The sequence below is a fragment of the Leptosomus discolor genome, chromosome 5, assembly GCF_034619465.1.
Source record: "Leptosomus discolor isolate bLepDis1 chromosome 5, bLepDis1.hap2, whole genome shotgun sequence".
Lineage (NCBI taxonomy): Eukaryota > Metazoa > Chordata > Aves > Leptosomiformes > Leptosomidae > Leptosomus > Leptosomus discolor.
In genome coordinates, this window is record NC_141395.1 from 45397773 (window position 1) to 45425742 (window position 27970).

A 27970-nucleotide genomic window follows, 5' to 3' on the forward strand; every position below is an offset into this window, starting at 1 on the left:
GCAGGCAATGAATCAATTAACAAGACTAACCAAAGTGAGGTAAAATACTCCACCAAGGAATAAATGCAGTCCATATATTATAGCTGTGTTGTAGTGCTGATATTTAACTTCTTGGCAATCTGTGTTTATGACTGTAAGGAGATTTATAGTGCATATTTAAATAATAAACTGTTTCTTAAAATATCTTCCAAAACAACTTGGTGTTCTTTCCTTTTTTGCTGGTGCTAACATACATTGTTTTATTCAAGTCAATGGAGGTACACCTGCTTGTATAAACTGAGAATCTGGTCTTGAGTTTTCATATCCACTGACATCTATGATATGTAGACGTTAGGGCAAAATGTTTACTGCAGGACATTTGCTACCCTGCAATTCATAAGGTCATTATTGGTACTCATTTAAAAGATATCTACATTGCAAGGGCAAATAAATCTTTCTGCAATACAACCCTTACAGCAACATTTTCAATCCTGATGGCTTTCCTTTTTTTTTCTTCTGTTTAAAAATATACTGATTGCAGGGTGAGTTAGATGTAATATCCAACAAAGCTGCTAACACCGAGTTTCTTGCCATGATACCAGAAGGCTTATTGAGCTGAAGCACATTGGAATAACAGCGTACACCTGAAACACCATTTGACAATGATGACAATTTTGAGTGAGCGGAAAATGATGGGGGATTCCAGAAACTTTCCTATTCTGCATGAAGAGAAAATGAAAACTTTTCTATTTTAACTCCAACAGAAAGACTCAGTAGCCCAGAACAGCACAGATATAAATCAGGCAGCATAGGAAAACTCCTGTTCAGGTGCCTGGTCTTAAGGACATAGCGAAGGGAATTTACCAGGTCACAAGAACATCCTAAATACAGTGTATTTTTAAGGATATTTTGGGAGTTTTTTCACTCTTCAGTTTTAGTTTGAAACTTTTCACAGGCTGTTCTTTTCCTCTGTCGCAGAATGGGGCTCCAGGATTTGGAATCATCCATACTAATGCAGTCTGCATGAAGTAAGGATAAAGTAAGTGGCGTCTGACTTCTCATAAAAAAGGCTGTAGCAAGATCAGTGATTACTGATGATTAAGTTACACTATGACTAATGCAAATGACTTTGTAGCCTGTTCCTAACAGAGCTGTACAGCTGTGCTCAACATGGCAACTACGTATTTTATATGGTCTGATAACAGAGGCAAAAACTGCCTGTAGTGAGTTCTACAATAAAGCTGTGGAGATCTGCCCGTATGTCAGAGTAAAAAAAGTCTGCTTTTATACCTCATTGTTCACATTTAGCTCATCTATCACATTTAGCATATTCATTTTGTGAAAATGGTGAAAAGTCAAGCCAGTCTTTTCCAAATTATTTTCTGGTAAGGACAAACCTTTACAAGCTGTACAGGAAAATAAATTACAGAAGGATGATAGATCATCCGCTTCTTATTATCTTTTCACAGGAACAGCAAAGATGATGTTATTAAATCTTATTAATATTGTAAATGAAGCCAGTATAAATATTAACATGAATAAATTTTAATAAAGTTTTTTTTAGTAGTAGTTTCCCCAACTTTTTAATACCACTTGACTGGGAAATAGTACACAGTAAAAGTCAACAATGGAAGGAAGTAGCAGATTAAAACATTCACATCAAAATGATGTCAAGTAGAAGCTGGGTAAGGCAGTTTCAGCACAACAATAAGGAAATTCTGAAAAATGTGAAAGAAAAAGGAGAAAAGCAGTGAATTTTTTTGTTTGTTTTCGTAAACAGAAAACTCAGAGGTAGCATTTTAGCTCGAGGAATACAGTCTTGAATATTAAGAAACATATAGTGAGTGACTGAATGTACAAGTAAGTATTAAATGAATGACTACCATGCTACAAATCTTCGTCCAGCATCGCTGATGAAGGACCATACCACAGGAGACTCACATATCTGCAGTAAATCCCCTTGCCCTGACCACAGCCAGTTTCCTGCCTTCAGCAGCTGTTTCTGCGATGGTGCCTACAGCAGGACACTTCCCTTTTCCTTTCCTTAATGCCTCAGATACTTTCATTTCCTTCAGTACCTCTTGATGTGCTTCCGGAAGGCATACGCAATACAAAATTGCTTTGAGGTTCTCTGAATGTTAGCGTGGGTCAAAAGGTGATTATCTTTATCAAAGCATCTGAAGGAGAGAGCTCCCTATTTTTGGACCAGCAGGATGTACCTGTGGTAGGAGATAGCCAGCCGGACACTCAGTTGTACAGTGCCACCTGCAAAAGGAACAGCAGTGTGATGCTGAAGCACTTTAAATTGCCCTTGCAGAATCTGTTCACTTTTTTTTGGTAAACCATAAAACCAAAGTAAAATGGGGAATAATGCCGCGTGGCGTGCAAGGAGAGGTTCTTCCCCTCTGCCCTCAAGCACGAAGCTGTGAATAGTTGCACTCAGTTTACTACAAGGGAAGCTGCCAACGCCATACAAGTTTGTGTCTTCTCTTAGACCTTCAGCCCAGCCTCAGTCCCTCTCCATGGCTGTTGGGACTTGCCCTACATTTTTAAGCCCACACATGGTAATATGACCCTGTTTATAGTAACTCCAAAAGCGAAAGCCTGCTATTAACCACTAGAGTTACCGGAGAATTTGTATTTCTTGTTATGATGTCTTGGTTTCCCTAAAGGAGGGGTTCAAAAGACACCTTTTGCAAGCAAATTCAAGGGGAAAATGGATATCGAGAGTTGACACTTTGCTATTTTTGTATTGGGTGTGGTGTATACAAAGCGAACATATATGGGGATGGTTTATGGTGATGCACAGCTGTAGCAGGAGGTGAGGCAGCAGCGAGCACTCGGCAAGGCAGTGCCAGGCGGGCACTGCGGCACGGCCACAGCTGCCCGCCCAAGCGGACCAGGTGGCTCTCCCCAGCCACATGAGACCTGCCACCCAGGCCAAGGCTGGTGGGGCATTTCGCCAAAGCCCACTCAGATGAGTGGCTCAGGTACACACAAGTAAACATTTCGCATTCTCCAATTTAATTTGTTACCGAACGACAAATGTTCACCTTACTTCAGCGTGCAGGTCCCAACAAACAGACAGTACATGGCAATGCTTTACATTAACTACATTTGCTTCTACAGTTACCACATCTGGGCCAGAAAGCAAAGGAGAGAAAAAATTGTGCTAGTTTAAATACATTTCTGTACAGAGCAGGCAATGACTTCATTTGTAGGCAGTACAAATCTGATTACAATGGGAAAGTTCTCTTCTGAAAAATAAGCCAATGGCTGATGAAAGCTTTTAGAAAATGTACAGAGAAAGGAATTGTGGATCCTTTCTTCCCTCCTGAAGCTACTCTCCACTATACCCACAAATTACAAAAATAACTAATCACAAATACAGTAATTTTGTATCCTCTCTATTTCAGTCTCTCTATCAATGATAAACGATGGAGATTAGGAAGAAACCTTTGCTGGAGGCATGCTATTTAACAGCTGCAGTTTCAGACACCTTATTCCTTAGGTGGCAGAGGGACAGAAGCTACATAACCACTCAAATTCAGATCAGAAGTGCACTTCCAAAGTGAACCTGAGCATCCCTTCCTACCAAAACATGGTTTGCGCTATGACGCAGTCCCTGGGTGTGTGTCACACGATGGACCAGTCCGAGGGTGCATGAACTGGACTGAACATGAACTGAGAGATGCACTTGAGGTGCATGTAACGTGCCCCAACCACAAATGTGCTTTCAGCCTGTGGGATCAGATCAGCCAGTCCAAAGCAAAACCCAACTAGATCTACATAATGTGGAGAAGGTCTGGTCTGCAGCACCAGCTGATCTAGTCTCACCGGCACGTCTACACAGCACCACCTGCAAACATAGACATAACCCAAAAGGATGGTTATTTTGACTCAGTATGGCAAGACTTACTAGTAGGTCTTTGCTTAGATTTAAACTTAACCAAAAGTCATACTTTAAATTTGCCAAAGGTGGTATAACTACTGGAGGGCATTTTTTTCCTACATAGAACCACTGTGTTTGAGAGAGTGGATGTATATCCCACGCTACTGCTTGCAGAAAACTTTTTTTCCCCACTCAAATCCATGTCATTAGCACATGAGTCACAAGTCATCCTGCCTTCTGGTGAGAGAATTTCAGCCTCAGACTTCTGTCATAATTGAGGTAAATCCTGATTTGCCAATAACTACTCAGGAAATTTATTTATTTCCAGAGAAATAATAAGAAGGAAATTAATATATTTAGCTTCCAGAAGACTTTTATTAAAATATATTTTAAATACCTCTGCTGCGTCTTTTTTGTATCTCACAGAAATTTCTATTCTGTTGAAGGCCAACTTCATCAAAAAACACCCAGAGTAACTTTTGTTTTTACCAGCTCTACTTGACAGATGTTTTCTGCCTACAGGGTCCCTGTGTTACACAAGTGTTGAGATCTAAAAACCATCAAGGTCAGTACATACTTAAATGTGTAAAATAAGCTTTCTCAGTTCCTCATTAGATTCTTATGTGAAATATTACAGCTTTAAGCAAGTGCCAATGAAATGAAAGCACCCTTCTCCAAAACTTCTCCGTAAAATACTTTAACGATTCAGCTGCACATGAACATAGCTTTCTAAAGGTCTTTTTCAAAACCATAAATTCTCTGTTCTTACAGATTTTGGAATCTCATGCCATTAGCCTAACTGTTAAAATGTTAAATGTTATATTTTAAATTTTTTAAAATTAAATTTTAAAATGTTAAAACTTTTAAAGTGCTGTAAAAGTTTAACTACTAATTCTGATGCTTCTAGCTTCTTTCCTCTTTTCAGTATTCATGTTTAGCTATTTTTGAATAACATATAAACGTCAGCCTTAAGTTAGGAAGTACTTTGAGCCAAAAGTGATGGATTTTACTAAGTGATTTGATAGATTTTTGGGGCTCTTTATATTCTTCGAGGTTTGCATTTCACATTTATTCTGAAGGTCAATCGCCAAGAGAATGAACTGTGTAACAAAGAGGCTATTAGTCTGGCAGATAAAGTGAACAAACGCCTAATTCCCTGGGCAGATGAGTACTTGGGTGCTATTTGTCCGCAGGAAGCCTGGTAATCTGCTAGAGCTTGAAATGGTTTGCCGCAGCAGTAAGTGGCGTGCTGGTGCTGTGCTATTACTGTTTACATGTAAATGACCATGCTATCACCCATGACCAGATAAATACAGTGTAATACAGAAATGCACCAGATCCATGGCTGTTTTAGGGAGCAGAGCAGGGTGGCGGCTAGCTTGCCATTTGCTGCCACTTTGGATGTGAAAGTGCTGTTAAGTCTCGTTAATGCTCACGCTTAATGAGCAACACATAAAACTTGCATTTGGGCGTCCTCTAAGGAGCAGAGTAGCTGCTGACTTCCCTTGTTCCGCTGTTGTTCACAGTGAAAACAAGGGAAGAAGCAGAAGCCCTTTTATTTATGCTTCCTTTGATACCAATATTGTAAGTGAAACTACTTGAATGGTTTTCAAATCAGTTTAATAGCATACTTAGTAATACCACACAATACCACAATGTTTTTTGTATCAGATTAAGAAAGATTCCTAATCCATTGTGTGGCCCATCACTGGTCTAAGGTTCGATGGCAACAGCAATTTCTAAATGAGCAGTAAACTGGAAGAGAACTGAGAGCACCATTACCACAAGGGCAGAGAGGGCACTGAAGAAGACGGAGGCAGCGAGGGGAAAGGCTGGGGGCAGGGCTCAGCAGGAACAGATGTCAAGAAGTAAAAACGGGAATGCGGACATGAAGAGGTGGGCAGTCAGAGGGACTGGCATAAAGACAGAAGGTTTTGCATCTTTATAGCAAATACAACTGGGGAAGAAGGTCTATCTGGTTAGAAGGTATTTGTATGAAGACACCTGTGTGTCACTCAGCATAACATACTGGTGTTTTATAATTTTCTGGGGCGCAGAAGTCAGTGACACTTGTGGCAAATAGCACAAAGAGCCAGAGAGGAGTGCCAGCTGCAATCCTGTGGCCTGATGCTTCTCTGCTTTTCCAGTCATTGCTGACTTCAAGTATTAAGTTTGAGTAGACTCCAAGAGAAGTTCAAAAAATTATGAGTACAGGAAATCAAAAGCATTAGGCTATTTATCTGCTGTCTTGAGTATACAGGTTTACAGTGGAGACTCATTTTCCATGACATTTCAGATTACCAGATATTCTTGATTACATCATCTGAGCAGAAAAGAAAAAAAAAAAGTAATTCTTAAGATTAGCATGAATATAACTGGCTCCAGAAAGCCTGACGATAAGATGGCCCTAGACCATTTAGCAGAGCAGGTATGTCACAGATTGAAGTGTCAGATGTACTCAACACACAAATGGAATAGACTAAGAATGAACTATCTTGATTCCTCTATGTCCTAGCTCACTTAATTTGGAAACTACTGATGCTCCTTTTAAGCAATTTTATGTTTTTATTAGGGTTTAATACCTAAGAGATAACCATCAGAATTCTTTTTCTCCCTAACAACAGCTTCCATCTGCTTCTAAAAGCAGTAAGGGGCTTCTTTGCAGATTACCTTAAATCAAGATACACATGAACGGGACCATTTACAATCCACGTTTCAGAAGACATGCCTAGTTTGACCCTAGACTCATTTTCATAACTGACAAACACAATTCCACCAGCTGACTTCCTCTAGCAATAGACTTCTGATAACAAAGCCCAACACCAAGCTAGAAACTATTACATAAACTTCAGACTCAGTTTAGTAAAGCAAGTGACTGATAAGTTTCTGACCAGTCAATGGATGGATTAATGGTCTTGTACAGATGGGAAATCTTCTTCTAATTGCTTCTTTTGAGTGTCTGCAAGTGTAGAAATTTGGGTGATGCACAGGAATATTCAGGATCATATTTCTTGCAGTATTGTAAATTTGTCTCAGCCCCTAGAAAACCAATTAGAAAAGCATATTTAGAGGCATGGAAGAGCAAGGTTGTACGCCCTAAATACTAGGGCTGAGTGCAAAGTTTTACTTGTGTGGAGATCCTCGAGAGAGAGAAGGGAGGGGAATAAGCCTGAACATTAAATGTTAAAGCTACTGCAGCCAGGAACACATGGCAGCCCAGACAGCCCATTGTTAGTTAAAGCATGTGGCAAACTCAAAGGCCCAATTTAAAGCTGGCAATATAAAGTCTGCATAGGCTGCCAAAGAACCAGATGTCTCATGCCTGGAAGACTCTCTTTTCTTTACTGACTCTTCGCTTATGGGTCCTGTGATTGATATCCCAAAAGGACAGCATAAAACATTCACAATCTAATGTGACGTATTGTGATCACTGGCATACCTAAGAGCTCTTCTTGCTCTTTTTTTTTTTTTAAAACAAAAGACTGAAAATCTTTCTTACTAATTTAAAACAGGAAAAATGACCCTTTAAATAGTTCATCTCACTACTTCAAGTGCTTTGGACTTCACTGGGCTCAGAATCTGTTACCAATATCACTTAATTTATGCAGAAGCGTTTGTAAGATGGAGTATGGAGTGTCTTATTTAATTTAATAAAAACAGTTTATGGCTAGATAACACAAATACTTGTGTCAAAATGTGGGGTGAGGTTGGGAAATTCTGGTCACAACACAAATTAAAATGCATTACGGTTCCATTCACTTCGGAGAATTTTCTAACTTTTGGAGAAAACAGCTTGTTTAATATCAACTGTCCAACATGTGAACTTTCTAAGCCAATATTCCCAAGAATTATTCAGGTTCCTGAATCAATGTCTGCATTTTTCCCTAGCAATTCAATTGGTAAATAAAAAAATTAAGAAAATAAGGTGGCAGTGTTATTCATTTTATCTACAGGAACAACAAAGCCCCAAGCTTGAAGGAAAGGTGTGACTTGAAAAACACTCTCTGAGCAGAGAATGAATGCACTAGGGTTTGGGAATCCCTTATGTTAGCAAGAAAAGAAACATAATCTACTTTTTGGGAGCTGTGCTAAATAAAAAAGCCAGAGTTCTTATTAGATGGTAAGGTTTTTGCTTCCACCCAGGTAAAAAAAGGCTTAATGCTGTGAACTGGGACTTGTGAAAATCTCACATTTTTGCCTGGTAACCACTTTTTCTCACGTTAAGGAGCATTCATTTTTGGCTGGATTCTGATTTCATTGCTGTAACTCCTCCAAAATCACCGTGCAGTACCTTGGCTGCTCTCCCAAAACTCTAACAGGAAAAGCAGTGACTCTGTCTTTTCAAAGTTCAAGATGTGCTTACAACTGAGGTATGGCTTGGACTATTCATGCTGCATGTGACGTGATGAGTTTGGCTTTTGTACTGGAAGAAGGCAAAGAAGTTGTAGAAGGGGCTACTTTGAAAGGCTCAGTTCACTGACAAAGCACAGCAAATCTCACTAGTGCCATTCTCCGTGCTGGAGCTGTGTGGCATCTGTGGTAGTCAGCAGATGTTATACGCACCGTTACAACAACCTACAACTTATTTCCTGAGACATGCCTTTACATTTGTTTATTACTCAATTGTTAAAAAGCATTTACTGCACTGATAATTTGTTAAACATCAAACTGGAATACAGTTTGCTAAACTAAGAAAACCACAAATGCAGAGATCTTCAAGTATTATGTCTTTGTCACTGAAATACCAAACTCCCCATTTGGGATTTTATGTCATTCATTTTGTTTAGAGAATTTATTGCTGTGTTCTTAGGAGAAAACACTCCATGCTGCAAAAATTGGATTTATGAAACATGGTGAAAACATGTTCTGCCTAACAGAAGGCAGACAGCAAATGCCTAGGGCATTCTGTAATTGTCCTGGGAATATGGTTTATAAAACATTTCAGATTTATTACTGTAATTTTCATCAGATACCTGATACAGTAAATGTTTCTAAAGGTTTTATAGTTTTTATCTAAAAAAGACTGATTGTTTAGTCTACCTTACTGAATGACATCATGCTATTCATACTTTCTGTACGAAGACGGTTACCTTTGTGTGAGTTGTTTTGACTTAACAGGTTTGGAGGTATAACGGATGCCTTTCCCATTTCAAAAATGTTGATGAATATATTTGTGTGAAGGTATAAAAACATACACATAATTTTTAGTGAAAAAGGACATTGCTATCAACTTCATGCAGGATGTGAGTTACCTTGGACTGAAACGAACAGCATAGATATGAGAGACATCTCTTAGAGCTATTGTTTATGACCTCCTGCTTACTCGCCTCTATATTGACCTCAATTTCCAACTCTCACACCCAGAAAACCACTAAAACCAAGCAAATAAACCAAGCAAATGCAAAGGGAACCAGGAGAATAAACTAAGAAAATCCACAGGGATCCAGGAGAACAAGATACCAAGTTCAGAAGGTGTCAGTAGAGTCTTGCACTCAGGTATCAGCTATTTCTCAGCCTTGCTCCTATCAGTTCAACATATTAAGAAACAGAGCTTTCTCTGTTGATACTTGATGGAAACGATTGGTTTATTTCATAAATGCAATTTAGGTTCTTTCCTGTTACGATAATTCACAAAAATTAACAAAATGCTGAAGAGAGCTGCTAGTGCCTTAAACAAGTCATCTCATGGGCATTTGTTGCCTTCTGTCCAACCGAAAACAAGTCCGTAAATCGAAAGCATTCGTATTAATAAAAAATTGTTAAGCTTATTTTCACCTGCCTAAGACTTCTATTTATCATCCTGGCTGGATCCGCTGTCCAAAAGATCTGTGTTAAAGCTGAAGCTACTACTACTTGATTATTCTGCAGACACAAGACAAGGAAGACCTGGAGTAACCTAGTGACCAGCAGGGTGATAAAATGCCAGTCCCTGCCCCGAGCGGTTCTGCAGGCTGTTTATTATGAGGCATGAGGACAATGAAGTAGAAGCGAGGTGAGAACTGAGAGGCAGGTATGAGGAAAAAGAGCAGGTTTTTACACAGCAGGCTCTAATCTCAGCTTAGCACCTGCACAGCCAGCAAAAGGAAACAACCTTTGAAAACAGCAACTGAGAAACTATGTATATAGGCCTTCTGTGAGAGAACTTTTGATGCCAAATGCTATTTCCAACAGGGAGCTGTTACTTGCCAAGATATGTCCCCCAAGCAGCATTTTCACTAAAAATCTCTTTCTACTGCTGTAGCACCCAGTGATTTTATCAGATAAAGCCTCTCATGTATTCACTCCCCATCTAAAGGTGAAATGCTAGAGAGAGGGAAGGGAAAGATTTGGTTGGTCTGTTTAATTTTACTGAGTTTTTGGTAGATAAACGGGATGTAGCTCAATTTGACTGAAATGGACTAGAAGACTGAGATGAAATTGCACATGAAGAAATATATAATGTTTGTATTGTCTTATGTTATCTTGAGTGCACAAATTTTGAAACCTGGGATCAGTATTGAACCTCAGCCTTGGTCTATATTTTGTCCTAGAAGTGAACAGCTGCTTTGATATGCCTGAAGGAATGGGATTTAGCAAAATTATAAATTGAAGCATTTTTTTTGGAAATTAGCAGCCACAGTACATGTCCACTAAACACTAAAATCAGAACCCAGATACACAGCTGTGTTTATTTTTGCTGTTGGGTAATTTTAAAAATCCAGCTAAAATCACATTCTCTGCTTTTATATGAATATACACGTAGAAATTAAACTGTCTTTTTTACACTGTACAAAGATAAATTCATAAAGTGAATTAGCTTCTATTTGCAATTATGCAGTCTATAAAGCTGTGTTGTGCAAAAGACGGGCACACTGAGTTACCATTGGTATGTTATGCGAATTAACATCATGCAAATCTAGAGCTGTACAAAACCATTAAATTGTCAGCTCTGTATTTCTGCAGCTTCTTTCTCCTTACAGTCTTCTTGTGCCCAGCTATCCTTACATAAAGTTTCATGGAAAATGGAGTTGGCATGCTACATGCCTATGAATAAGCTGCCAAAAACTTGTATTATGCAAGAAGATGCACAATATATGAGGTGATAACTTTGCATTTACATCAGAATTTCATTTTTTTCCATTGTAAATGAAAAAGACATCTTTTTGCTGTATTTCCATTTTTCTTTTGTAAAATAGAGAGTGGAGTGACCCAAGCCATACATCAAGACAAAGTGTGGCCAAAACAGCACAGGCCTCATGGCTTTGGCTGCCACACTTATCCAACAGGCAATGTTTCCTTTGGTTAATCCCTACCACAACATAAGGCAACTCTTACTTCTTCCACGATAAACTCCCTCTTTTAAAATCCCCCTTCCCCATTTCACGTGAGTAATAATTAAGTTTAAAACAACAAAACCCTGCAGGCAATGAGAACACAAGTCTTGAATGCAGTGAAGAGCGTTTGGTGTCCTTGCACTGAAAGCAAACTTTCTTGTTTTATGAGCAAGATGTTGCTGCTAAAAGCTAGCATTTGCCTGTTCCTCATAGACAACAGATTCCAGCTTTCTTCTGACGTGACTTCACTGTTTAAAAATATTACCTTAAATTCACCCATTTATTTATTCTTATAAGCAGCAAAGTTCTTTATACAACTAATTTAAAAATTCCTTCTTTGTGTGAAGTTTGTGTTATTTTTTCTCCTGAAAAAGTAACATTTTCCAGTGGGGCAGAGGGACTATTGGTTGCTAAACACACCCTAATAATTATGTTTTCCACTGACTCCTATGAAACTGGTCCTCCCAGTGAGGTCACTGCATTTTCCTCCTGCATAAAGTTCTTTGTTCTGTTCATATGTTTTAACAGAATGAGTATTTAGCATTTTTATTGGCCAGCTATTAGCTACTCCATCAATAAGACTGCATTTCATTAGCTCTAACAAGATAATTGAAATCTGGTAGATCCATTACCTGTAGAATAAACCTTTAAAATGTTGTATCTTGCTTCTCTCAGTTAATGTCACTTCAGAGTAAATACACCTGAGTATTAGAAACCTCCTTCCTCAGACCTTCTAGTTTTCATGGACTGTCCTCTTTAATCATCCAGGAGAATGCTTTTTGTCTCCTGTTTGCTTCTTTTTTTCCAAACTGTGCAGCCTGCAGCTAGCGTGACTTGCTGCAGTCTCTGCGAGCAAATGCCTTTTAATTCAAAGACCACCCCCAGTACAGTTGCCATACATAAAAGCTCATGTGTATTTTTTCAGCAGAGATAATGGGTGCTGGATTAAAGAAAAACAATAAAGAAAGATCAGATTTCAGAGAGCACAGTGTGGATCCCTTGTGGATCCCTCTATAATTCTGTACCCTGAATTGTTTCATGGCACTGTCTTGCCGTCTGCAAACTGGTAGGAATGATCCTACCAAAATGATCTGGTCTGACAAGGTAAAATCTGCAGGTTTTCTCTTCACAGTTTCATTCAGCAGAAGCAGAAGATCAGGTTTTCCTGGTCTCTGGACACCCTCACCCACCATTCCTCAGTGATGCTTTTATAGCATTTGGAGAGGTTGCCCCTCATAAAAAAAGAGACATAAGGCTTAACTCAGCTTGAGCGCTAGTCTATACTGACTCCTTATTATGTAGAAGACGGGCTTTATTTCACTTTTCCACCATCTCCCAGAGGCTTAAGCTAATTAATCTTTCTACGGTTTTGTTTTGTACTGTTTTCCCATCTATTTGTGGGTGGTAAGTGCTAATCCTTGCAAATCATTTTCCACTTTGGTCAGGCAGGGGCAACCTGTGCTGATTACCAGACTTTTTGGGTGCCTTTTTCTCCATCACCCATCATATAGCCAAAAAATGCCAGTTACCTTATGGAGAAGAAATGATAGGTCCAAGGAAAGAGGGATGGACATAGGAAAAGTAACACACCGGTGGGTTGCATGCTGCCCACTGGCTAAGGACTAAGCACACATGGAGGGCCTGGATGCTAGGGTGAGACATCAATGGTCCTAAAGTCTCCAGGTCTGTGACACCTGCTAACCTGGTTCTCAACTGCAAAAGCAATTGAACTCACTGGACACCGATTTCCTAATTTGATGTACATTTTTGGCAGGTGAGGCTAGATGCAAGGCCTTGAAAGACATAACTACCTCATGTGACAAACAGCATGCATCGTAGAGGGGAATAAAGGCTGAAGCCTCTGAGTCCTCCCTCACCAAATCTGAGCCTGAAATACCCACGTTGGCCCAGAACCATCTGGCAAAAGTAGATCAGTGTCTTTGCCACATGTCTGACAGAGGCTGATGATGTTGACCAGTTGATGTTTCTTTGCCTGCAGCCTCTGAGAGACATGATACACCTTGCATCTAGCCTCACATGTGCTCAGACACTGCATAGCCCATACTCAGCAGACAGGGTTCCTCACAAGACGTGGCTACCCTTCTGCTGAGCAGAGGAGTCCTGGGTTCCTGTGCTTCCCACTCCATGCAGCTGCTTCAGAGGGAGAACCACCACTGTCCCTCAGGACAACATAGCATTGAATAGAAACAACTCTTGCAGTAGGGATCAAAACCTGCATAATTACATATTACACTGCAGTTACAATTCTGGCTAGGCCTCAGAAAATACATCAGGAATTATATTTATGCTGTTGGATAGTGAATATAAAAGCTTTTACCCTTTATACTCCAACGCTTTGACAACTTCTGAAACTTTTTTGAATACGTCATGATTTTAAGACTATATCAAAACTAAGATAACTGCATCTGGTAAAAGCAAAACAAAAGAACTTCAGTTGAACAGACTGAAGGTGAAATTAATTTTCCACAAAGAAAGCAAATTACTTAGACATTCTATTAACAATCTCCATATGTATTTTTTAGCATTGTCACTACCACAGGTAGATGGATCAGGGATCCAGCCTGTTGATAACGGAGCAGGATAAAGGCAAGACACACTGTCTTTGTGCCACAGGGTATGTTTACGCTGCATACTGCCAGCAAAGACACAAGTTCATTCTGCTGAGACACTCTGCTTACTAGCCCAGACTTGTCAGCGTGCTTACATGGTGACTCTTGTTACTTGGTATAAATTTTAGGCAGAGTATGTCCTTGGCTGCCTGTCCCATACAGTTCAAGTGAATCCAAGGTTTATTTCCTTGTTGAAACTGCACTGTGACAAAAAAAGGTAGAACTCTTAATAAAATGTCCTGATTTAAATGTCTTCCCTGTTCCCTTGACAAATATAGCTACTGCTTGCTTAACACCAACCTCTTTAACAAATACAGAGGTTATTTTACTGTAGACACTATCACCCCAGCCTTGTCTGTTATGTAAGGACATACAGCTTCTTCAGACATTAGGAATGATGAAGTCCCTTTGCTTCAAAAACCCACGTGTCATGATGGCTCATACCAATGTTAACTTTTTCTTTAGTTTTGCACTTTTAGGAAGGTGCTTATTTGAAAATAACAGGCTCTGCAAGCCTGAAACATTAATTTGGGATTGTTCCATTGACATCGGTCTGGAGAGGCATCCGGCAGTAGGGACTGATCAGGAAACCAAATTCTGCCGAGGTAAAACCACAGTGTGCTCCTTGGAGTTTACACCTGGAATTAACTGGTTTCAGACAACTGTCTCCAGTGCATATGTGCACAGGAAGACAGAGAGGCTTGAGGTATGCAGGCAGGTACCGAAAAACCAGCCACTCATGCCCCTTCCCTGTGCCAACAAGAACACCCCAGCAGCTCTGCAGCAGCCAGATGGACTGACAAGCTGGAAGTTAGTTCAGGGGGGGAGAAAAAAAAAGGTGGGGGAGAAGTGCTTTTTTGCTCTCCTTGCTCTGGAATTGGCTCGCTGTAGGTAGAGGGGTGCCAGTCCCTGAGCAGGGGCTGTACATCTGAACAGTGGGAGCACAGCTACCTGCCCATCAGTGGGGGTTAGTGAGGTTTGGCTGTATCACAGCACTGCAGCCTTAGAGTAGCATCTGGTGGCAATCTTGATAGGAGTACAGTGGAGTAAACCAAAGCATGCACCAATTTTTCATCAGGCCTGCTGAAGTAATTTCTCATATCTGTCCTTGAGGCCTGACTTTCTTTCAGGGTCCTATCCCATACTTACATAATCCAATGCCTGACTTCAATGCATTAATCTGTTCATTTATTTTAACTAAGTTAACAGCTTCAGTGCTTTGGGAGAGAAAAAAAATGAAAACAGCCAAAAATTTCAGATTTAAAATCCATCCATAGACAATAGTTTTATCATGTATGCTACCTGTCCATCCATCCCGCACCTTCATGTCCTGTCCCTCTGCCTCACAAAATGAGTCTTCTAGTCTTCTAGTCTGACAAGCTGTAGTCTTGTATTTAAGATGTACCACCTTTTATGCTGCTTACCTGAGGCTTTCAAACCTGTAGGGTACTGTAATCATGAGTCATTATCCAAATGCAACACAAAAATGTAAATTAAAAATAAAAAGAGCCTCTTTTTCTCTGAGTCTACCATGGCATGCTGCAAACTGTATCATTACTCTCCTGAAGGTATTTGAAATATGATACAAGAAACGGTAAGTTTTTCTTAGAATAACTTTACTGTAATAAACTCCTTACAAACTCATTTTCAAGGTCCTGCTTTGGTAGCCTCCCCTGTATAGAAGCCTTAACTGAGCTGCAGAACATAAAGAAACGAAAAAGTGTTTTGATTTGATAAGATACATCTGTTTTTTTCACAGCTGTATTTAAGCAGTCTAGAATATCTTCTTCTCAAGTGCTGTTTTGTATATTGCTTTGCCTGGCAACCCTACGGTGTGGCTTCTCTTTAAGTAAGCACACTTGCAAATCTCACTGTTCCCCAGGGGAAGTAGGGGCTTGTTTATCAGAACCTTGTTCTCCAGAGCATTCAGCCTGCACAGAGCAGATACAGGCAGAAAGAAATGTATCCGTACTCCCTGCATGCTGCTGCATCCCAGCCTGCATCAGCATCCACCCAAAAGACCAGGCGTCCTTGCTCCACCTGGGTGATGCACAATGCCTGGCGATTAGTTTCATAAGAAAGCAGTGAGGTCCTCGACCTTCCTCCTCATTTGGCAAGCTCAAAAGGTGCAAAGTATTGGAAAAAACAGAATTGTTTCCATCCATTTGTTGTTCTGAATATCTTTTCAATTCGGAGTACTTTGGCATACCTCAGGTGCCTTGCACAAAAAGCAGTTTTAGAGATTCTCTTGTAGATGCTTTCCTTACAGCAGTGTTCATTTAAGGCCTGATTCTGATCTAAGATACTGAGGTGTAAATTAGTGGCACCCTCAAAATCAGATCAATATCAAATCAGAACCCCATCTTTGTACTCAACCATGTGAGCAAAGCCTTTAAATAAGCATTAAAATTTACTGAAAAAAAAATTAGCATTGGGCTTAATTGTCTCCAGAAGCTTGCTGACTGTAGGTCTGTTCCTGCAAATCAGAGACCAGAAGTCCTGTTAAGTTCTGCAAGGAGTTTTGCGTGCAGCAGTGTTTTCTGACAGAGATCTAATGTATAACTGTAATTATTCGTTCTCATTTTGCAACCAAACCTGCTTATCACTGTGAATAGAACAGAGAGTACAGGACTCACTGAAAGTTGTTTTCTGCATGAAAAATAATACTGATAGCATGAATATGTAAGCTAGGTGGGCAGGGGACAGTAACAATGCTGTTTATTTTATTTATTTATTTTTGTGCAAAGGGTCAAACTGCAGGAAAATCTTATCTCCTGCATGGGAGGAAAACAAATCATACTGCTTGAACAGTAAAAATACTGACTGGTGAACCTCACTGCCTGTTTTCAGTTTTCACTGCTCTATCAATACTCACAGCAGGTTCTGCTTACAGGACTACTGAACAGACGCCTAATGTACGACCAACATAATCTGTTTCTTTCTTGACTTTTGCCTGAACATTATACGCACAGTGCACTGTTAAATACTATGTAAGTTCTACAACAGAACAGGGAGTGACTCTGGGAGCAGCAACAGCTGGAAGTGGGTATAGTGTAGAAGTGGGAGCTTTGGAGTTTACTGCAACTAGTAAGAGAAGCTCTGGGAAAAGCTGTATTTCTTTGTCTGCTTATGTCCATGAGACAGTGAAGCTGGTGGATTCAAAGTGGATGCTTTAGACTGAGGGTCTAGATGGATTTGACAGGTGAAATCTCTTTTAAGTATCTTTGTCTAAGTACACCTTAAATGTATCCTGGTTTTAGCAGGACATAATTGTTGGACTCAAAACCAAGTCTGAACATGAACTTTCTTTAATAATATACTACATTTCCATTTGTAACATATATACTTTTAAAAATGAGGGAAGAATAAATGTTTACTAGAATTGGTTTTACACTTCCCAAAGGATCATTCTTACCAGAAGATCATAGGTTGCATTTAATGCAGGAAACCTAGGAAGGGTTCAGAGCTCACAAGTATGGGTGCAAGCTTTGCCCATGCCCTGATTTTTTATGTCTTCCCTTTACTCCCCGTGATTTCTGCCCCTCCTTCCACCTGCAGAGGCCAGACAGGAACAACAACACCATCTAATGAGGTCCCAATTTGGACAAGTGTGGGACCAGGCTCACATGGTGACATGAACCTGGTGATCAGTTTAGACACAGCCATAACAAACTGGGCGCCTTGTTGCCTGGCATTCACTTCACCTGGGTAATGTGGATGTGCATTGTTATTCCAGTTATTTTTTTAAAAAAAAAAAGTAAAAAAAAGGAAAGAAAGAGCAACTGAAACATTTATAATGAGGAGGGAAGAAAGTAAAAGGTAAATTTATCATGCCTGGACTCAAAGCAGTAATTTTTTTTCCTCTAAGAGAACAGAAATGATATTGTGCAGGGGGAATATCAGGTGATGAGAAAACACAAAGTTAGAGTTGCGGTGTTGGGACAAGAATGGGTGGTATAGAGGTCCCAGAGCTGTTGTGGATTTCACTGATCTGTGCTCTGTTTTTTTTAACAGTGACGCTTTCATTACAGAATTATTGGTTATTTGAAAAGACGATACTTAAAATTGTTTGTGCTAGACTGCTCACAGCTTTTCACCTTTTAGAAGCTCCCTGACACCATCTAAAGAAGCACTAAGTGCAGTTTTCATCTGAACGGATACGACTCGTTTCCATCTAACGCTGGTGGTATGCTTTCCAAACGCTTTTTTGGCCAGTTCTGTGTATGACATTTTACTTTTGACTTCGGGATGGCGAAGGACAGCTGAGCAGCAGAGAGAAAGAACATTTTTCACACAGCAAAGCAGATATTTTAGTCCTTGATTAAAACATTTGGAAAAAATCTGCAGAGGGGAATAGCACAGAAGGAGTTCCTTTCTATTTTTCAATTCTCTCAGCAACTCGTTTTCGTCACACTCCCATGCGTTTTTTCCATGAGACAGAACAATTACCAGCTATTGTGTGTAAGGTATTGTGGGATCAGAGGCACTTAGCTATGGTATGTAGGGATATTAATGGGCATTAAAATATTTGAAATTTGCTGAATGCTCTCAGCTTTTGTATCTGTGCCTATCTACATGAACAGTTGGTTTATGCAGCTTTCAGGACGTGATCTCCCAGTAGCTGCAGCATGTTCTGTCCTGGATTACAGAACATTTCTTTACTGTTTTCAGTTTCCTCGTTGTCCACCGTAACATCACCCCCAGATTATGTTACATGGTTGTTACACAATAATGTAAGCATGTACCATAGCCTTCACTGACAGAGAGAATTGACAATTATCTGCAGCACTGCAGCCCACAGAAAAACATTTTGGAGGAGTTAACATCTCGATCCAATATTTAAAAAGACTCCAAAACCTTCAGCAAAAACCTTAAGAGAAGAACTGACCACGTTTTTTCAGCGTTTGCCTGCATTTGGTTATTTGAGGTGACAGCACAGGTGAAATGAGGCACACTTCTAGAAAGGCTTTGGAAGAACAGGAAGTGGGGTGGAAAACGGAGGGAACGTGCCCATCTGCCATGTAAGGGCAGAGGTAGATGAGCTGGAGTAAAAAGAATCTTAGTAGTGATTTTTAAAGAACAAATGAGAGAGATGCTTTTTGTCCCAAGAAATCTTGACCTGGTAATGGGAAGCCATCTCCTTCTTCATAGGATTCCTAAGAGTAAGAAGATTGCTGCATTTGGTCAAAAAAACCCACAAAAACTCCATCTGTTCCAGCACCCTACTCTGGAAAACTGTCAAAAGACAACTACAAAAGGAAGAGTAACAACAAGGCAAAAATGTATATTACCACTAAGTACTCTCCCAACCTACAGTTACTTTCAACGCAGTGATCTCCTAGGCTGGATGTCATTTCAGTAGCACATCTAGTAACTCGCCCTTGCATGGACCTGTCAAGGCCCCCTGAACCCTTGTAAACATTTCACATCCTTCAGCAGGGATTTACATAGGCCTCACACCTGTGGGGTGAAGAAGTTTCTTTTCAACCTGGATCCTACTAGATTCATTTTATGCCTCGTATTTCTTGTAACTGGGAGAAACTAACCTACTGATCTCTATCCACCACCTCCATGTCACTCAAAGTTTGTAGACATCTGTTAGACCCTAAATTGTTCCTATTAGAGACCAAAGAGTCCTAGTTTACTTGGTTAGTTCAGGCACTTAAACCATTCCATACATTCAGTTATCCTTGTTGCCCGTTTGAACCTCTGGTGATGGTGTCCTGGAAAAACTTCTTGAATATACCATATCTACTCTGTCCAAACCCTGATGTGTCCCCCTGCCCCTTGCCTATCTCCCCTGGAACCTTTGGATAGAGCACGCAAGTGGGAGAAGGAAAGATGTGTGTGTGAGTATAGTTTTGAGCTTGCTATAGCATAGCTGATTAGCAGTGTCTTTCAGAGAAAAAAGCAGTAGCTCTAAGCTCTTCTTGAGTTCCTGCAGGCACAAGAGCACAAAGGCAGACTGAACTCCTGCGCATTGTGTGAGGCAGCAGAAGGAAAATAAACCTGTTCCTCAATCTTTGCAAGAACTCAACGGCCATGAGAGCTGCTGCCTCTTTGCCGAGACTTTCCAACTATTTGTTGACTTCCCAAAGGTATCTGGAATTGGTTTGCTTAAAGATGTGTCCATATGGCATACCTGGCCTGCTCTGAATACAGTTTGGAGAAGTTAGTTTGGAGAAACATGTGCAATAGCAATTTATTGTCTTAGGTCAGAATCCTCAGCTAAAGAGCTGCAACTGCTCTGTGCTTCCTAGCGCCGGCCTGAGTTTATGAATAATGTTTTCCATTGCTTTTTTTGTTCTTTTTTTTTTCTCTCATCCTTTTGTCCTAATTATATTTATGCCTTTCCCCCTGTACCATACAGCTTCCGACCCGACAGAAATTACTCGGATTGACACACATTTCTTAGCACAAAATGAAGTCAGGTGGTTGGGACACCGCTTTTAATGATGAATATTAGAAAACTATATTCACCTCCCGATTACCTTTCTCAAAAAAAACCTACCAAAAATTTTTTCCCTTGGGTGATGACCAGGTTCAGTAGTGATGGCAATACCTGCTCAATAGTTTCTAATCAATTGCACACATGGAAGAAATTAAATGGTCCTGCCCAGGAGATGGGGCTGATGTCAGATGCCTCAGAAGGACAAGATGTATTCGTAATTCTGAAGAAACCTTCATGCTGCTTCAAACTATTTTTTCATCATCTTTTATTGACACAAATAATGCCAGGATAGTAGAAATGGAAAAGATTAGTAGAGTGGGAAAAATATCAGGTTATTGTTCCAGTTTGCGTTACACATGTGGCACACATTCTGGTTTCTGTTACAAATGTGACCACATTTTCAGTAAGGCTTGTAAATGTATCTTGGCCCCCTACTACAATCACCTATTGACCAAGAGGTTTTTTTAATGAACTCTAGCCTTTATTTTTGAGTAGTGATTTTTACTGTGCTGGCCCAAATTCTGGAAGCTGATGAGAGTCTCATTTTTCTGGACTAGACTATGCAAAAGGGATCTTTCTACTAGACTCTAAGCACAGGGATCAACAGGGAGAGTTTGGATGGGTCTTTCACACATCACCCAGGGCACACAAAATGCTTAAACAAGAAAATTATTGTTAAAACTTTAACAAAACTGGTGAATCACGTAAGTGAGCAAAGATACAATACTTGAATCTGCATGCATTTTTTCTCCTTTAACCAACTTATTATAGAGCAACAATCTCACTTAAACCTAGAATATATTAAAATGTGTATTTTGACATCTCATATATCGATCAATAGATAGCTCATGTAACTGATACTCAGAAAAATCTATGTACTAGCACTGGGAATGTGTTAGCCATCTCAATGTCCTCTGCAAACAAATTGAATATAATCTTGAATTAAAATAATTGGGTCTTACTGAGACCACGACTGTGCAATGGGCTCCAGACAGAGAGGACAATGCTGCTGCACAAAATTTATGACAGGACCCTGGCTTTAAAGAACAGTTTCGTTTTCTGTCCTGTTCCTTTCTGGTACTGCCAGGAGGGCTCCTGATGCTGTCGGCTGGTTTGGTTTCGCACTGCTGATAGATACCAGGACCCGAGGAACTAAACAGAGATGGTGGAACAGCTGTCAATCGTTTACTACTTTCTGTCACTAACAGTGAATGGCTTCCTATCACATTACCAAATCCTTGAAGCTCAGGGAATGTCTGGGGTTTTTTTAACTTTATTTCAGTAGTGGACTTTCCATGCCTGGTTTGGCTAGTTTAATAAAACATAAAAGAATAGTACAGCTCCTACTTCCATAGGGAGGTGTGCTTATCCTGAGGAACTTGCTGGTCAGTTTGAATGAATTGTATACTGTATGTGATGCCAATGGCTTATAATGCTCCTATATTTGACTGTCTTTTCATTTGCATCATAAATCTATTTTGTTAAATACTTGCTAAAGATGAAGTCTTTAAACCAGACAAAAAGAACACACACTTTGGAGGCAAAGTCTAGCAATGATACCATAGTTCACCTTTTACTACGACTTAGTTCAATCTTTCCCTTTCTAACTCAAATTTGAACTTCGAATTAAAAAAAAAAAAAAGAGGAAAAAAATCTAGTTTGAAATATACGTGAAAGTCTTCACTTGCTTACAGTAAGGTTAATCAAGCTCCTTTATTGGTTGAGCTTTTCATGCACTCAGTAAGACCGCATATTTTTCAACTTTTTTAAAAAACAATGTGAAGTTCCACTAAAATTGTCCCCTAAAGAAAAACACGAACCTTCATTCATTTCAGAGCACGGTGAAACCTCTAAAACTTTTTCCCCTTGTATAATCGCAATTTCTCTTTCTACGAGGACACTAGAATGTGGTTTTTTTTTTTCCTCCCCGCAATGTAGCATCCTCTTTATTGCTAGCGAGACTTACAGCACCTACTGCAAGAAAGCGCCGGAGCACGCTGCGATTGAACGGCAACAAGCAAAAAAACAGCTTAGCACCGCGAACAGGACCCCGAACGCGCCTGGACAAGCCGGTTCTTGCTGGCGGCACTGGGGAAGGCGAGCGGAGGGAGCGCGGATGCGGTGCTGCTGCCGCTGCTGCGGCCCCGCGCTGTCCCGCCGGGGCGGAGGAGGGGGCGGCGGGCGGACTTACCCGGCGTAGTGGCCGCCGTGGCCGCGGAGCGGCAGCGCAGCCTGGAGGCAGAGCAGACAAAGGGGCAGAAGCGCGGCGGGGCGCCCACGGAGCGGCATGGTGCGGGGCGGGGCGGTGCGGGGCCGCGCTCGCCCCAGGTGCCGGCTGCCGCGCACACAAAGCCGGCGGGGAGGCGGCGGCCGGGAGGAGTGGGGCGGTCGAAGGTGCCGGTCGGAGGTGCCGGTCGGAGGTGCCGGTGGTCGCCAGCGGTCGCCAGCGGCCAGGGGAGAGAGTCGGCGGAGGAGGTGGCCCGCAGTCCTGCCGCGCCTGGGCATGGCGACGGCGACGGGACGGGGCGGGGAGGCGCCCGCCCTCCTGCCGGGGAGGGCCTGAGGGGGGGGGGGGGGGGGGGGCTGGTGCGCGGCCCTGGGGCGGGGGGTGTGCGCGGCCCCGGGGGGCCGTGGGCTGGCGAGGGCCGGGCGGCGGCGAGCAGCGCCCCTGCGGGCACGGTGGCTCCGCGGGGACTGGCGGGACGAGGGCGGCGCGGGGCGGGCTGCGCCTGCAGGTGCGGCGCCGGGGCAGAGCCGGGCAAGGGCCGGGGGACGCAGGGAGTGGCGCCGGGGGGTCTCGCCGTCATTGTCGCGGCTGGGCACAAGGGTTGAGTGGGGCGGGAGGGCCGAGAGAGCGGCGGAGAGGCCGTTGGGAACCACGAAGGGAGGAGAAAGTGGTATTTCGAGTTACCAGTGTTGCCAAAAATCTTGGGCCTGAGTAGTGGGAAGGGGGAGAGAGACTGCTGTAATAAAATAAAAACTCAGCTTTTTTTTGACAACTAGGCGATTGCTGTCTCTTTTCCACACTGGTGAGGGTGAAAGAGCCACATAAAGGTAAGTCACTGGAGCACTGGGAATAGCAAGGAAAACAGGGAGAATTTTGTTGCAAATAATTGTGGTTTATAGAAAACACATGGAGAACTTGTTAAAGAAAAGGTAGGTAAAAATATAATGTCAATACAGAATAAATTGATAGCCCCTTCAGTACTCTTACATTGCCTTTAATAAAACGGAGCAAAAAGTGCTTCAACACCAACTGATTCTCAGCCTCTCCAAGAACAAAAAGAATGAGTGGGCTGTAGACAAATAAACCCAGCTGACATTTGAGCGTGTGTGGGATCTACTGTAAATCCCTGTTAATGTTTCAGAGACACGGGGAGCTTTTTTGAAAAAGGTATTAAACCACACACACTTCATATTCTACAACTGAACGGCAAGTGAATGTTTTCCTTTGTCTCTTTTCCACACTGGCACCAAATCAGACACTAGTTGTGTGATAGAGTCTGGAGATGGGAAAGACTTGGTCCATGGCAGGATTATTTCCTTCTGTCTGATTACTGGTGTTCTCTCCCTTGAGCTGACCGCCCCTGCCCCATAACATACTCTGCTTAAAATCTCACATTAATTTCCAGTGAGGCTACGCAGAGGTGAATTTGTGTGTGTGTGTGTGTGTGCACATGCTTATACACAGGTGTGCATTCAGCACAAGATGTTGTACACCTCTTGTTGGAAACAATTTCCATTTACTACAGGCAAACCCCCAAACCTTTTCTGCAAGTCTTCAGTCTTGTAATAAAAGCAACTTTACAGACACCTATTTAATTGAAGCTCTAATATATGTTCAGGGGTGACTTCAAAGGTAACGTCAACTGTTGTGAAGTCAAGTAACTGACTTTTGGAGGGATGAGTATGATACCAGAACAAAGCCGACTGCTTTATTTCGCATGCTGTTCTATGTGAAATAGAGTTACTTTTCTATGTATCCTTGCTACACCTAAAATGCATCAGGTAATACATCAATTTATTACAATGTTTGCAAAATGTGGTTTGGCTATTATTCTAAAATATTTGCTTTCAGGATGAAAACCTGGCTCTATTGGAGTTTGGAAGAATTTTTCTATTGGCCTCTGTTTGCAAAATAGTTTGGCTGTTATTGTAGAATTTTTGCTTTCAAGGAGAAAACTTGGCTCCACTGGAGTTAGGGAGAATTTTATTATGGGCTCCTGTGGCTCTAGATTTCAGTCTTAATTCCTGCCTTTCTGCAACGTTCCCTGAAAGTAAAATGCAGTAAGATAGGAGAAATAAAGGGAGTCTGAGCACCAAAATCAAATAGTGAAGACAAGTAGCAGAATGTGGAATAAACACTCAAAAGAAAAGTATTGCTGTCTTAGTATGTACTCCCTCTACTTGTTTAAATGTAAAAAATTAATTTAAAAATACACCTTTAGAGCTGTGGAGAACCTGGAGAGAGAAATAGCTCAAAAATATCAGAAAGGGCTGTAACAAAGTTGGGGATAAATGAGCGGGATACAGATCCCTTGGTCTCTCTCTGATCAATCAGTTTAAATCATAGTAGGCAACAGGGCAGACTTGGGGGAGGGCTGGAACTCCATCGTGATGGCAGCTAGGAAAGGATTAAAATGCTGTAGTTGAGCGTGGAAGTTACGCATGTGGTAATCCTACTTTCGTGACAAGAATGGGCTATAAAATTTGCATGCAGCTAAGCAAAGGATTTGGGAGTAAGAAAGTTAAAGAGTTTCTTTTCCTTCGCTTCTTGGAGCTGAAAAGAGGAATTGACAATACCAAGGGTTCTGGTGTGCAGCTTGGACTTGGAGGTGATGAGAACCTGTGAAGGAACAGAAGAGAGAAGACTGAGATATGCTTTCCCTCTTAATGAATCAGGATGTGGGATTTGTCACAGCATCCCACACTTTACAAGGAACACAGGCTGCTGAAACAGAGACAATGCTACATGGTATGAAAACAAGAAAGGCTTCATGTAAAGTGAGTGGGCAGGCAGCCTACACTGGGTACCTGAACTTGAGAACATGCCATTTATTGGGACGCCTGTAATTGCACAGAAGAGCAGAAAAATGAAAATAGTTTCTTATAAGCATGTTTTATACCTTTGAGCTGTCCCAACTCTCAGCTTCATGAGAAGATACATTAGCTTGAATAAACAATCCTTGCTGTAAGTTTCTTAGGGCCATAATTATCCAGAAACAGGAATTTAAATAAGGTTTACATTGTTCTAGTTCGAATCATACAGGTTAATAATAACTTTGAATAAGCATGTTCATGCTGGGATTTGTGCTGCTATAACCGGTTAAAAAAGACTGAAGTTGATTGAGTGCAACGTACTTTTCAAGATCCAGTCTCTGTTTCCTTTAATTCACACAGAGACCTTGACAGACGAAGGACAGTGAAAGTGGCCCTGCTGATTCTGTGGTAGATTAGGTTTCGGGTCTAAAAGAACATGAAAGCAATATAATCCATGCATGAACGCCATGGCCAAATTAGCTTTAACTAACCACTCTGTATAGTCAGGAGTATTACTGTAGCAACAGAGAGCTGATAACCTGAGGACTTACCCACTCCTAGGGTTGGTTATTCAAGTTGTCCTGAGCTTTGTACTGTCAGGGACAGGCTGCTGTTGGTACCTGAGCTAGTCTAACCTTACTTGGGGTACCAAGCTGCTGCAGAGGCAAGACACTTAGGGTGTCTGTGCTTCTCTGTCTGGGTTTGCTACTTTCCTCTGTGTCCTACCCTGTCCCCACTCCCATCTCCTTTAAATTTCTTCAGCATCCTGCTCAGCCTGCTAACACAGCTCTGCTGTCCTTCTTCCTGGGTCTGCTGACAACTGGTACCTGAGAAGTGTCACCATCACCCTGCCCTCACTGTGGCCGAAGACATGGTAGCACAGGAAAGAAGCCAGCTTTGTAACAATGAACCAGTGCTGAATGTTGCCTTGGAGGGTATTCAGATGTGATTAGCTTTCTAAAATAAATTACCAGTGTCTTTAGAAGGGATGAGTTTTGCCATTAAGAATCTTCACACTCTATCTTCAGCTTACTTGGGTGTGCTGCATTACTGTAACTGAGTCATTTTATTTGGACTTGTGTCAATAAAACAGTCCAATTAAGTGAAAGAATGAAAAATCTTAAAATATTTCCATCTTCTGCTCTGCTATTATTCTGTTATTCTGCAGGAGGACAGGAACACAGGTTAAATATTCTTTTCTGTTTTGTAGAAGTGAGAGACATTTAAATATGGGTATGTTTTAGAAGCAGCTTAAGGAACTTAGATGTCTAACAGACAAACCACCAACAGATCTGCCCCCCTAGGAGTCTTTACAAACCATACTGACAGACAACTTCAGGTGACGACAGTATTACAACCCTGATGAGTTCTGTTCCTTAGCATGGTTTTAGGCTTGGAAAGACTGCTATACTTGTGTTCATAGCTTTCTTTACATGTATAGAATTCCTTCTTAAAAATACACACAGGAAAAAAAAACCTCTTTGAAGGATCTGTGGCAGGCAACATTGTAAAGAAAAGCCTGTTATGTCTGAGGTTCTGCCTTAAGACACATGTGGCCACTTGGTTTTAAACTTTTGGCCAAGAGTTCTGAAAAAAAGCATTGCTCATGGCACTTCAGTAAAACTTTTTTTCTTTTTCTAAGCGAGAGATGTATATAACTGGATAAACAAATCACAGTGTGACTATATGTAGACTTCGTCTCAGTTGTCTCTTTACCCCTGCTAGCACTCATAGAGAAACAACAGCAAAGAAAATTTCCTATGTCTGAACCTACAGGATTTTTATTTGAGTGAAAATACAGTCTGCCATTAGGCAAGAGATTTCTCTAGCTTTTCTGTACTGGTGAAAATTTCAGACTGGGAAATATGAGGATGGCAATTAAAAAATTTCTTGCACCTCCTACACAAATCATGTGTATTTACTTTCTGTACAAATCATATGTGTCTAGTAACACATTGAACTGGTATTGCACATTTGTCCAGCCCGCTCTGAATTTCTGTGCAGTCATTAAAGATCTTGGCCTTCCTGTAACTTAATGTAACCAGTATTTTGGAGTTATTTTGTTCATGGGGATACTAACATATGGGGCGGCAGAATAATTTGTCCCCAGAGAAACAGCAATTCTTTTGCAACTGTAAGTCTAGCATTTGCGTCTCCTGACAATAATCACTGGAACATACACGATTAGTGGATTTGTATTAGATTGTATTTTTAATCTAACAGGCAAACATATTAGTTCCCAGAGTATCAAACCTGTCTGACGATACTAAGGCTTAGGTACAGTTTCACTTCTTTTACTCCAAAAGGAGTAGCATATTCACAATGAAAGATTATGTTCAGTATCTAGCTTTAATATGCACATTATTTGCAATCATTAGATACCCTAATGATTTTTTTATAATGTTGACAAGAAAGAAAAAAATAGTAACAAAGTTTATTTTGAAACACAGTGAGAAATCTAAGTGACTTCTGAACCAGTGAACTGTGTTTATAATTGCTCTATAGCAGCTACTGTGCACAAAAGATGACAGGTGCTGAGGTTTCATTTGTATCAACTGTCATTTACCGTATGTGCAGATATGAAAATATTTAGAAGGAAAAGGTACTTTCGAAAGAGTAAGTTCAGTACAATAGTATGCTGTGGACTCCTCAGACAACTTCCAGC

General features: G+C 41.0%; 1 protein-coding gene across 1 annotated transcript in view; it reads right to left on the reverse strand.

The window, feature by feature from the left end:
- Positions 1-22770, reverse strand: part of CPA6 (carboxypeptidase A6) — an 88819-nt gene extending 66049 nt beyond the window's left edge. The window contains exon 1 of the mRNA XM_086466008.1: positions 22457-22770. Within this exon, the coding sequence (XP_086322134.1) occupies positions 22457-22770 (314 nt within the window). The remainder of the gene's footprint in view (positions 1-22456) is intronic.
- Positions 22771-27970: the final 5200 nt, after the last annotated feature.